General features: G+C 33.6%; 3 protein-coding genes across 5 annotated transcripts; all 3 read left to right on the forward strand.

Moving 5' to 3' along the window:
- The first annotated feature begins 4,201 nt into the window (after positions 1-4,201).
- LOC111788955 (mavicyanin-like) lies at positions 4,202-5,026 on the forward strand. The gene is made up of 2 exons (XM_023669550.1): positions 4,202-4,492; positions 4,594-5,026. The coding sequence occupies exons 1-2, from the start codon at positions 4,291-4,293 to the stop codon at positions 4,950-4,952; spliced, it is 561 nt and encodes a 186-aa protein (XP_023525318.1). The 5' UTR covers positions 4,202-4,290; the 3' UTR covers positions 4,953-5,026.
- A 215-nt stretch (positions 5,027-5,241) lies between these two features.
- LOC111787684 lies at positions 5,242-8,156 on the forward strand. Of its 3 annotated transcripts, none has more exons than XM_023667711.1 (4): positions 5,242-5,428; positions 6,376-6,584; positions 6,980-7,047; positions 7,137-8,156. In XM_023667711.1, the coding sequence occupies exons 3-4, from the start codon at positions 7,045-7,047 to the stop codon at positions 7,968-7,970; spliced, it is 837 nt and encodes a 278-aa protein (XP_023523479.1). In that variant the 5' UTR covers positions 5,242-5,428; positions 6,376-6,584; positions 6,980-7,044; the 3' UTR covers positions 7,971-8,156. The 3 variants fall into 3 exon arrangements, with proteins under 3 accessions (XP_023523479.1, XP_023523480.1, XP_023523478.1); XM_023667712.1 differs by having other exon boundaries at positions 6,391-6,584; XM_023667710.1 differs by lacking the exon at positions 6,376-6,584.
- Positions 8,157-10,281: 2,125 nt separating this feature from the next.
- On the forward strand, positions 10,282-12,083 carry LOC111788786 (RPM1-interacting protein 4-like). The gene is made up of 3 exons (XM_023669288.1): positions 10,282-10,420; positions 10,938-11,120; positions 11,705-12,083. The coding sequence occupies exons 1-3, from the start codon at positions 10,415-10,417 to the stop codon at positions 11,747-11,749; spliced, it is 234 nt and encodes a 77-aa protein (XP_023525056.1). The 5' UTR covers positions 10,282-10,414; the 3' UTR covers positions 11,750-12,083.
- Positions 12,084-12,086: the final 3 nt, after the last annotated feature.

The raw sequence follows: 12,086 nt of genomic DNA on the forward strand, positions 1-12,086 counted from the left end.
AGATTCAATACACAGCTGATGAGAACTGGGTTTCTATTTCATCTTGTTCTTGCTTTAACAGAATCCTTGCTTCGTTTTCTTTTTCCTCATAATAAGTACATTGCTTGAAAAACAATGTTATCCCCAAACTAAAAGAAAGAACAATCACAAATAACAACTCCAAAACTCAAGATTTGTTCTTTAGATAGGAATTTGGTATTTAGTTTAGAACCGAAGCTCAGATGGAAGACTGAGTACATTTAGTGCACAAGGAAATATGAGAGCCACTTCTATAGCAAATCAAGTTGCAAGTGCTACACAATTCATGGATTTGTCAAAGTGTAGCAGATTTTCCCCTTGCCATATTTGCTTTGACAGGTTTGTTTACTTGTTCAGTTTCTCCCATTTTTTATGTTACAGTTCCACATTATGTAAAACTATTTCTTTGTTGTAGGTGTTCTTGTCCCACTAGAAGTCCTTGTGGGATGCAGGTTAATCAAGAAGCAAGTGCTTGATATTTAGACAAGAGCAAAGGCATCACCCATGCAAGGTATGAAAACTCGATATATTTATGTCCACAACTTCTAATGGTAAAACCATAGAAATATCTGAGCTGCACAAGTAATTGCATTAGCATTGGAAGAAGATGGGAGGGAGGAGAAGGTGGCAGAAGAAGAGAGAGCACACTCCCAACAAAGGCAAAGATTCTCTTAAGCCAATGGTTGGGTTGTGCTCTCTCTCTTCTGTCAACATCAACCCTTTTTTTCTTCCCTTCCCTTAATTTTGAATCTACGATGTTTGCCTTCACCTCTTCACTTTCACCATTATTTGCTGCACTTTGAGCTTGACATTCAAACAAAAATGCATAGTCATTATATCATGCATATTTATGAGGCCTTTATCCCCCCTTTTTTCTTCCCTTCCCTTAATTTTGAATCTACGATGAAGAAGGTAAAGATACTATATTTTCTCCAACTCAAAACTTGAAGTATTCATGATTGACGATATTTGAGTGAAAAAGTTCACTAAGAAGAAAAAAAAAAACTATTATAAGCTAATTCATTAAGATTTTATAACATCAATCAAAAGCTAGAGAGTTCAAATCTATGTAATTACCTGAAAGATTATTGAAAGAACAAGAATCCCCAAATCACTGAGCAGAGAAGTTGTTTGAAATTCTAAAAGATGAACTCAAAAGAAGCTGTTTGAGAGAGAGAGAAGAGAGAGAGAAAGGGAATAGGGAGCCAATAGAACAGTCTGTGGTGAAGATAGCAAATGTGATACTTGTTTTAATTTATAGGAGAAGAAGGGTCAAGTCAATAGCCAATAGTTCAATATTAATTAATTTTTTTGCACTAGATTGCTTTTTCTCTCTCTCTCTCTGAAAAATGTCAGTACTAATTTGCTACACTTACATTTAGTTAAAACGTAACTTACCCATCTGAGTGTGACTGGTTAGTAACAAATCAATGTGTGGTTAGTAACACATCAATGTATAGATTTTTTTATTTTATTTTGCAGGTCACGTTCTTCTTCAAACAAGTTTTACTGCTACTTGAAGGTCATGTGTGTGAGATCATTTCTGAATTTTGCTTGTGAAATCTACGCATCATGTTCAAGGATGAACAAAAATATGAAAAAGAAGAATTAGAACTCTGAGAATGATTCAAATAGATGATCAAGTCTCAAAGACCAAATTGAAGCCATCGACCAACCAGGCTAACTTAGTTGCGAGCAACTTGAACCAACAAAATCGCATGATGGAATAGTGAAGGATGTAGTCGACTTGATCCTCGGTCCATCCCAAGAACTCGAAGTTGACTAGAGAGGACATCTTGTTGAATATTTAGAATTCATCTAACTTATGTGTGATGATAGGTGGGTAATTAAAGGTTAAGGAATTACTCTTCTCATTCTAAACATACGAGTTTAAGAACATAATAACTCTGATAGAGATCCTGTCTGAGTGAACAACATTATCATTGATATTTATCTCCAACACGTCGGCGAGTCAATTAATAGGTAAAAGTATAAAATGATCGTGGGTAGAAAAATTGTCTAATGTGTTATGGGCATATTGAACAACAAGAGTTCCACTATAGACGAAACTCCTTTTTCACTCTCTCGCAGGAAAAATTCTCTCTCATCCATTGAATGAAATACTAGACGAGGATGACCATAGGGTTATACTTGGCCAATGTTGATCGTAGGATCATATTTTGGCTGATATCGACCCATATGTTCATACCCAAAAAATTTGCATGGCCAATGTTGACCGTAGGATCATATTTTGGCTGATGTCGACCCATATGTTCATACCCAAATAATTTGCATCGAGAGCTGATAATACTAGATTTGATTGGCAATTCTCGGGATATTTCAAGGTGATCATCACCGCCTGCACCTCACATCTCAGCACAGTGGAACGTGTAATCCGCCTACTATCTCATTCAACTACATTTGTCGTTTTGCAGATGACGTTCTTTCTATTCAAACAAATTTTACCGTTACTGTCACGTGAATGTCACGATTATAATTTATTTATCTTATTATACGATAAAATGGGTTACAAAATATTTAATTCCAACCAATTTGTAAATTTATGAGTTGGGATTTTGTTTAGAAAATGAAGAGATTCTCCAAAAGCTTTCACTTTCCACCATTAAAGGAGAGGCTTCTCCATTTTTAGTTATCCATTACTCTTCTCATCAGCCAAGGCAAAGCAACAGCAGAGCATTATAAAGGGGTGGGAAGATGGTGACCGGCTACTGCAGGTTGATGTGGGCCCCAATCAGTCTTATTCCCCTAAACTTCCAACTGCGAGACCCTATTCCAGTCGCGCGTGATGCCACTTTCAGGTCATCAAAATGGAAGCTCCCTCTCTCTCGCTTTGAGAATATCCTGGCCGTTGATTTCGTAGCTCCAGATATTCCAAATAATTATATATAAATACCTAATTAATAATAAATAAATAAATAAATAAAAAGGAAAGAAATCTATTAAGCATTTCCCCCCTCATGAATTAATCTATATAATTTAAAATTAAGTTAATTACCATTTTTTTTTCATAGTAATTTTTTAAAATAAGTATTTAACCTGGTCTTTTAATTTTTTTTATTTTATATTTAATATGTTTCTTAATTTTAAATTCTTGTCTAATACTATTTAAATTATTGGACATTTTAGAAAAAAATGTAAACTTTTAAAATTTTGAATAGTGAATTTAAAAAAAAATATAAATATTTTTAACTTTAAAAATATATTTATAAAAAATGGTTAATATTTTGATTCAAAAATATAATTTCAAGAGTGTTAAAAAAATATACTTTTGAGTTTTTAAAATAATACTCTTAGTTTTTTTAAAAAATTTCAAAAACACCTTTAAATATTTAAAAAAAAATCAAAATTATCCATTGATGAACTTTAAAAAATAACATAAAAAAATTTGGAGATAATTTATGAGGTGTCCATAGACGGTTTTCATCTATATATTGATGATAAAAAAAAAATTTGAATTTTTTGTATAAAGATAAAATGTGTTAATACTAATAATAAGGTGTTTTTTAATATAAATCCGTCTCTAACCCCACATATATCTAGAGAAGTCTCTCTCAATTCGTTCTCGATTTTTCGTCCAACCCTACGAGTTAAATGAACCTTACTTTTGTTGGATGATACTATAATTTTCTTATTGAAAAATATAATTTTTTTTTTTTAGAGAATACTAATTAACTTTATTTTAAACTATATATATATATATATATATATCTTTAAAGAAAAACGTGTTTATTTTATTTTTATTATTTTTATCCATACATAATTACAAATTGACCCTTTTAATTTGAAATAAATTAGAATTTAAAGTTATAAGAATGAGATTAAAATCATTTTTTTTCAAATAGAAAAAACCAAATTTATTATTTAACCGAGGAACTTATTAATATTTAACTTAATTTTTTTTATTAGATAATATGTAAAATTATATATAATGAAAATAATTTTGAGAGAATATACAAAAATTAGGTCAAACAAAATGTAATTGTAATTTTAAGTATTAAGAAAAATAAATTAGAAGCAACAAATTAATTTTTAAAAAAAATAATGAATTGAAATAAATTTTACTGTGAGAGCGAGGGAGAGGTTCGTGCACTGCACGTGACTAAGGCTTGGAGCAAAACTGTTCCTCCACCATCCCCAAACTTCTTCGTCTCCCACGATCTTCAAACTGTCTGCGAAAAACTGATTCAGAAATCTCTCTTAAATGATCTTCGACGATGATTCAGAAATCGGATCCTTACATTTTGATCGTCAATGGCGGCTTCCGTTTCAGTCCGCGAACTCCCGCTCTTGTCTCTGTTATCCATCGCTCTCGCTGCAGCGCCGTTGGTTTCTTCGCGTCATTTCCACGTCGGTGAAACCAGAGGCTGGTCGAACCCTAATGGAAGCGGAAACCACACCGAGAGCTTCAGCTTTTGGGCCTCACAATACCGCTTCCATGTTGGCGACACTCTCTGTAAACTCACATACACCTAATAATTCCTTTAATTCAACTCACACTTTCGAAGTATTATTACCTCATCACTTTCGATCGATCGATCGATTCGATTTTCGCAGATTTCATGTACCGAAACGACTCGGTTCTGGTGGTGAACTACACGAATTACAGAGACTGCATCATCTCCGATCCGGTCGCGAAGTTCGACAACGGAAGTGGCAACGGCACCGTTTTCCGATTGGATCGAGACGGAGATTTGTATTTCATCAGTGGAGATAGAGAGCATTGTGAGAACGGACAGAAATTAGCGGTGCGAGTAGTGATGAATGATCATGATGAAAGTTCGCCTTCGCCTGAGGGATTGGAGTTGTGGAATTGGGGACCGCCGTCGTTGAACTCGACGGTGAAGGCGACGTTGGCGTCGTACTTCGCGACGGCGATCGGAGGTTTTCTAATTGTTCTGTATTTACTCACTTAGGGTTAGGGATTTGGAATTTGATTTATTCGCTGTTATGTTCTCCACTTAGTCCCATGTAAATATTTTCAAATAAAATAAATAAACAATTTAAAATAACAAAAATAAAATAATATTTTAGTTTAATTTAATTATTGTAAATAAAGTATTTTTTACTTTAATATTTAAATGAATTTAGTCGTTTTTAATATATTTTTTTTAGGTTAAAGGCATTATTGTTATTTTAATAAAATGGAAGAAAAAATTATTGGGTATTTTTTTAGAATTTACTTAAATAATAATAATAATAATAATAAATAAAGGACATCAGTACTTTTGAGAGAGACGCCGTGCCAGACGGCTTCACCGCCTTGTGGCTCCACTCACCAGCGCTTCAATGGCCGCTCCAGAGCTCGAAGTTGCAGTGTTCATCGATACTGATTTCGGCACCCATCTTGCCGTCGCTGTTCCGCCGCACATTGCCGCCGGAGCTTTAAAGAGTGAGCCAAAAACCTAATGAAAAATATCTGCACTTCACTTTTCCTCCTCTTTATTTTATCTCCGATTACAAACGCTTCATTTGTTTATAGGTTTTTTCTATTTTTCTTTCTTTTGTTGAAGAAGAAACCCCTTTTCATGAGATTAATCTGTTTAGGGATTTCGATTTTTCATCTGTGTTTGAAAGGCTTTATGTTTCTGTTTATAGATTCTGTGTTCTTCATTTTTCTAGAATGTTGAGATTTCTGCTCTTTACTTTCATGTTGAAGTTATATTTTGTTTGTTCATTATGATTGTTTAAGGAATTGAATTGTTGAAAGAAGATTCTGGGTTCTCTTTTGCTCTGTTCTTGAAGATTTGATTTCCAATGTTCTTGGCTAGTTTCAATGTCTGTTGTCCCTGCTTCCATGACTTCATTGATCATCCTTTTATCTCTCATTCTGTTGAATAAGAACTCTTTCTTACAATTTCATAGTTGGTTTTGTTATTTACTCAAAACCCAAGTCAAGTTTGAAGAACTAAGAGAAGTAATCTTTAAATGATTGGAAAAGAAAGTTTGAAGAACCGACATAAGACTCGACTGGTTAGATATTACGGAGGTTCAGTGAGCACCATGCTGAATCTCTCTACCATTTCCTTCTCTGGGCCGATATGAGTTTACCTGGTACTAGCAGCTTTATCGGGGAATTTTCTATCTTAGTAGGAGCTTTCCATAGAAAGGCTTAGTAGCCACATTAGCCGCGCTTGGGATGATTTTAGGGGCGTAAACCCTTTGGCTAATCATTTTGGGTTTTTTTTTGGCTCCTTTGTCTTTGGCTTTCCTTTTTGTATTTCCTTTGTCTACTTGTTCAGGCTTCTCAATGAACGCTTCATACTTTCTTTCTTACTATATCATATCATAGGCCTTTTGTCGGGCTTTCATCCCTTCACCTCCTTCCTGACTTTTCAGAGAGACCCTTTACAGAGAGACCCTTTACGACTATAAAGAAGAGGGGCTGTTCCTCTTTGTCAACTTAGCTACTAATACTCAATGCGAACGTCATTTTGAGCTGTAAGGAGGCAAGCAAATGAAGGGAGGCATTACGGGCCGGGTTTTATCCTCCAAAAAGAAAAGGGGAATTCTATGATATGGCTAATGGTTTTGATAAGCTTGGATAGGTATGAAGTTTGGAGTTGAGAAGATTGCCTTTATGTATGTGTTATATGATTTGTTAAAGTTAGTATGCATATGAACATCGAGTTTCATGAACTTGGGTTCGTGTAAAATGGACTTATATAGCCAATGGAATTAGCAAATCCTTCGTGTGAGGTAAGCAACCTGGTTCGGGTTAGGAAGTTTGAATTACTGCTACATTAGCTTATGGCGGAATGACTTTCTAGCTGCTTAAGAAAGTGTTTTAAAGCGCTTGAAAAGTCATTTCAAACACGATCTTTTTGTTGTTTATGCGCTCAAGGACTCTCGAGCTTGTGGGTTTGGACCGTATACAAAATTATGTGCATGTTGTCTGTAATGTATTTATTGTTTAGTCTGCTGATTGCAAAACTTTTTCCAGGGGAAGTTGAGAGAGTACATTTTAAATGTTTCCCAAATATAGGAGAGATCAAGGTGGATGGATTCATGGTGTGTTTGTAGATTGTTTTCATTTGTTATCATGTTTCAGCATCATCTTTCAGATCTTGTTCTAATTTGTTCCATTTCCTTTCCATTAGGTGAAGCAAAACTCGAACTTCTACCATTTGCCCGACACGTTGCTTACCAAGCTCACTTCCCGGGTGGAATCAGTGCAGTTTCTTCATGTCAAAGCACAGCCTTTGAATGAGTTTATCGAGCCTCGTTTACCCAAAAATGCCGATTGTTTCCCCAACCTAAACAATGCCACTTACCCTTCGGAAAGACAAGGCTACTGTAGACACTCCTGCACGAGTAAAATCAGAATCGACGACAAGAAACAGACAAGAAAGATACTAAGATCAGCCAGCACCAAAAGCATCATCTTAGCTTGTAATACAAGGAGAAAAAGGAAGAGAACCCAGCTTTTAGAGCATGTGGAAAAGAACTCAGATCTGGAGGAACCAATCAAAGATGCAGAAAAGTTCGATGGCTCGATCGATACATCATCGTACCATAATATGCCAAATGATGAGGTTAGAACCACAAAACATAGGTATGCAAGCTCCTCCACAACCAGTGAGTTATCATCTGAAGTCATGTCTGTTTCAAGTATCATAAAGAGATATTTTCCAAGCCACGACGAAGTAAGCAGCGTTCCAAATCGATCGAGCGGTGGCATTACTCGTAGTGAGCCAGAGGAAAGAAGCCCAAGCTTGTTGCCTTTGAAATCGCCATTTAAAGCAGGTACTCCAAAACCTGAGAGATCATCTAAGCTTGGGAAAAGGCTGGTAATGGCTTCATATAACCTTGGGATTTCTCCCAACAGAGGAAGGCCAGAAATTTCACTCTGCAATTCCAGAGGTAAAAAGTTTCAAGAACTCATGTCTTTGGCTAAAAGTTCTTGTTTTGAGATAAGTGATAGAGAAGATTGAAATTTTAGCATTAGATTTCTTTGTATTGGATGAAAAGTGTATACATATATCCATCCATTCCATTAGTCTAACTAGGTCGGGTTGTGTTGGGTTAGGTTTAATTCAGATTTAGAGCTTTTTTTTTTTTTCGTATAAAAGAGATCGGGAGTACATGTTAATTGAACTATGTCAAATTTGGTGTTAAAACCGTCGTATTGGTTTAAGAGAAAACAAAACAATGCTAGAACATTTTTTTTCCGTTGAGGAGACGACACGAACCAACCTAACAAAAAAAAAAATAATTATGGTTGGGTTGGGTTCATTATCTACTAAAGGTCGTTTGATTTGAAAATTTTATAACCCGAACAATTGGGTTTCACAAACACCTCTTATAACGATCCATGTCTAAGATTCGGATCAGTATTTAGAATTTATGTCTCGGTCTTATCCTCACTCACACACATCCCATGAAGCTCCGATGATTGAGCCACGGAAAAGTAACATGTAATCAGTTGGTATATGTAGTAACGACATGATTGGAAGGGATTTTAAAATGACCCATATCACGTTTATCATTTTTTTAAATAAATTATTAATATTTTCAAAAATCTTTTAGAAAAATAAATTTATTTCTTAAAAAAAAAAATTTCCCACAAAAAGTGACCCAAAAATCTATTAATCTATAATAAATATAATTTTTTAAAAAAACCTTTATACTTTATATTAAAAAAAAAATGTTCTCTATATATTATATTTTAATTTATTTTGAAAAGTGGTTAATAAAATAATTCTAAAAGCATAGAAATGTCATTATCATAAATAGGTTGATTTTCAAACCAATCCCATCCAAACTATATTCTTCCATTTTTGTTTGTTCTTTGCTAATAAAATATTTTATTTCTTTATTTATTTATTCATAAATCTTAATATTTTTTTTCGAATATTTGAATTATATTATTGATATTTAATATTAATCACTCATTCGTAATATTTAAATTTTTAGTCTTTTTAGTTAAAAATATATATTTTAATCGATTGAATTATTCCGTATAAATTAAATTAAGAAATTAAAATAAATATATAGTTGGGATTAAAATCTTTTTTATTTACTATAAAAGATTTATTTAATAAAATAAGTTAAATATATTAAAGTTTTTACTATATAATAATAATAATAAATAAATAAATAAATAAATTTTTATAGACAATAAATTTTATATATTAAAGTCTATAAATTTTTTTTTTTTTTTTGGCGCCGAATCGACATTCATTGGGTAGCACGATGGGGACCTCCTCAGGCCCCGATATCTTCATGAACTCTTCTTTAATTACCCTATAGAAGCTCAATTTTCAATTACGCAACGATTTTCTTTAATTACCCTTGATATTGCCATTGCCTTTCTTGATTTTCACGAGAAATAGTCATTGACATCGAGAAAACGATTGGCTTAGATGAGAAAAGGCGAATTTGCTCATGGCCTCTTGATTGACATGTTTAAGCCTTTTCTTTTCTTTGTTTTAATGACGGCCTTATTGGGAAAACACGTTTAGGGACACTTTCAGCTCTTAAATCCTTTTAAAACTCGTTGGAGGCTTATTTAGAACGTGCAGGACAAAGAAATTGGTTAACCATAGACCTCGAAATGTTACAAATCGTTGGATCTAAAATGTTTTCCGTCTTCTTGAATATACTAAATTGTCAGCTCGATTCAATATTTGAATTTTGAGATTCCATGATTTTTGTGCACGTTGCTCACTGTACCCGGTACCTTAGATTTTCTAACGAATTGCAAATATCTTCAACCCCATAGGTATTTCGGTAATTTGCCATTTTCAGAATATATATATTTTTTTAGAAAAATCAAAATATCTTCTAAAAGTTTTTTTGGGTCATTTTTCATTGAATTAAAAAATCAAAGAGGTCTTTTAAAAATTAATAAAATTACCATTTTGCCCTTTTGCATACTTTTTCTTTCCTTATAAAACGTCGTTAGGACATCGGGAATAACTTACTCATGCCCCGTATCCTTGATCGGGTCTCTTAATCTTCACATTTGATTCCTCAAACGTGTACTTAACCTTTCTAGTATTTTCTGAACCGAAAATTAAAGAATATTTTTTAAAAACATTAATTTTTTTTTTTTAAAAAAAATTTAATTAAATTTAAATATGATTTCTAATAAATACTTTACAAATTAATTATAATTAAATTATTTGCTTAAAATACCCATTCTAATGTCACTATAAAAAATCCTTCCAAAACATAAATAAATAAATAAATAAATAAATATATATATATATATATATATATATAGGAAAAGGATTTTCCGTATCCAATAAGACCACTTTTGCCCCAATTTACAAAAGTCGCCTCTTCTACTCTCTCAATCCGTCTTTGTTATTTTCTCTCATTCATTGTTTTCAAATTCATTTCTTTTTCCTCGGAATCGTTCTCTCTGGAATTCATGGCGGTATGTCATCGCTTGATTAATGTTTTGTAAGGATTTTTGTTTTTTTGTTCTTGCTTTCATGTGCTTCTCGATCGGTATGAGCTTTTCTTCCTGCTGAATTTTCCGTTTTCTTGCTTCGATTCGCCAATTTGATTTGTTTGTTTGTTTGATTTCCTTGAGGATTGTTCAATTCCGGGTTTGAATGGTTTGCGCTTTGATTTATTTGTTCCTTTTCCTGATTTTCAAGCTGTTCTAGTTTTATTCGGACGAAAATCTGGATTTTAATTCGTTGTTCGAGGTCGTTTCTAAACTTTCAATCGATAAATCGTTGGCTACATTTAGATATATTGTGCTCTTGGAGCAAACTTTTTAATTGGTCCATTGTTTATTGTTTGATGGATTCGTATTAGATTTGAAGGTATTTACTAAATCTGTAGCCATGAAGCAATATTGTATAGATGTTAGATTCATAGTCTGTTTGTTAATGAAAGTTACCAGATTCACAGAGGGTACATTTTGCTATTCTCTCTTTCTGTAGGACAAGGGTCGGCCATTGCCCAAATTTGGTGAGTGGGATGTTAATGATCCGACATCTGCTGAGGGATTTACTGTGATTTTTAACAAAGCTAGAGATGAGAAGAAAACAGGCGGCAAACCTGATTCACCTGGAAAAGTTGATGCACAGGGCAGGCCTGGAGCAAATCCTGCCAAGGCACCGCCTGTAAGATATCATTCATAATCCTTTCTCAATTTTGCCGTTGGATGGTCGTCTTAGATGGCATGTCTATTGATAGTATTAACTAATTGGCATCTAAAGAATGTTTCTTTTGCAACATTAGACCATTGATTGATCTATTACTGTCAATGAATTTCTGAGAGCGTTACTTATGATTAGTGTGAGTGTGTATGTATGTACATATATCTGCATTGAGGTTTGTTCATATTCTTGGGAAATATCTTCATCTGGAATTGAAGCATATCGGTGAGGTACCTCAAACAGTTTTTAGGAGGGATGAGATCACATCATTTAATGTTAAAAATTTAGCATCTGTTTGATTTTATATGCCTTGTTAGGAACTGTGTGTGCATGGAACATGAATTTCCTAGTTTTATATATATTTGAGAGGGCTCGGGTTCTTGTTGCACAAATGTAGGCATTTGAGTTGAATGGCTTGATCTTGGTGCTTCGTTTACTCTTTCTGGTTCTTATGTGTATAAAATGAATAATCTGCAGTTTTACCTTACATAATGTATTTACAAGTTTTCTTTGGACTTTTTTTTTTTCCTCATGTGGATGATTATCAGAAGAAATGGCTTTGCTGTATCCAAAGTCCCCCTGCTGAGTCTTGAGAAGGTTGGGTTAAGGGGTCTCAGTTGAAAAACATATTATTCTATAGTCGTGTCTGCTGTGGCCTCTCGAATACGATGAACGTTCATGGAGCCTTGAAGGTCCTACTAAATTTTATTCAATTACATGTAAATCTGAGTGTTGTTGTGGAGGAAGAAGTAAAAGAAGACGAACATGTATTGTATTCATACTATTAATATGGTGGTTTTTTATTAGAGGATAAAGTTGCTATTCTGTCTTTGCCTTTGGTGTGAGCTGTAAAGCTTTGCACTGGACATCATGTATAATTGTGGTTGGTATAATTAATGTAATACAACTCTTTTGCTTTTCTTTTGACAT

This window comes from Cucurbita pepo, chromosome LG02 (genome assembly GCF_002806865.2).
Source record: "Cucurbita pepo subsp. pepo cultivar mu-cu-16 chromosome LG02, ASM280686v2, whole genome shotgun sequence".
NCBI lineage: Eukaryota > Viridiplantae > Streptophyta > Magnoliopsida > Cucurbitales > Cucurbitaceae > Cucurbita > Cucurbita pepo.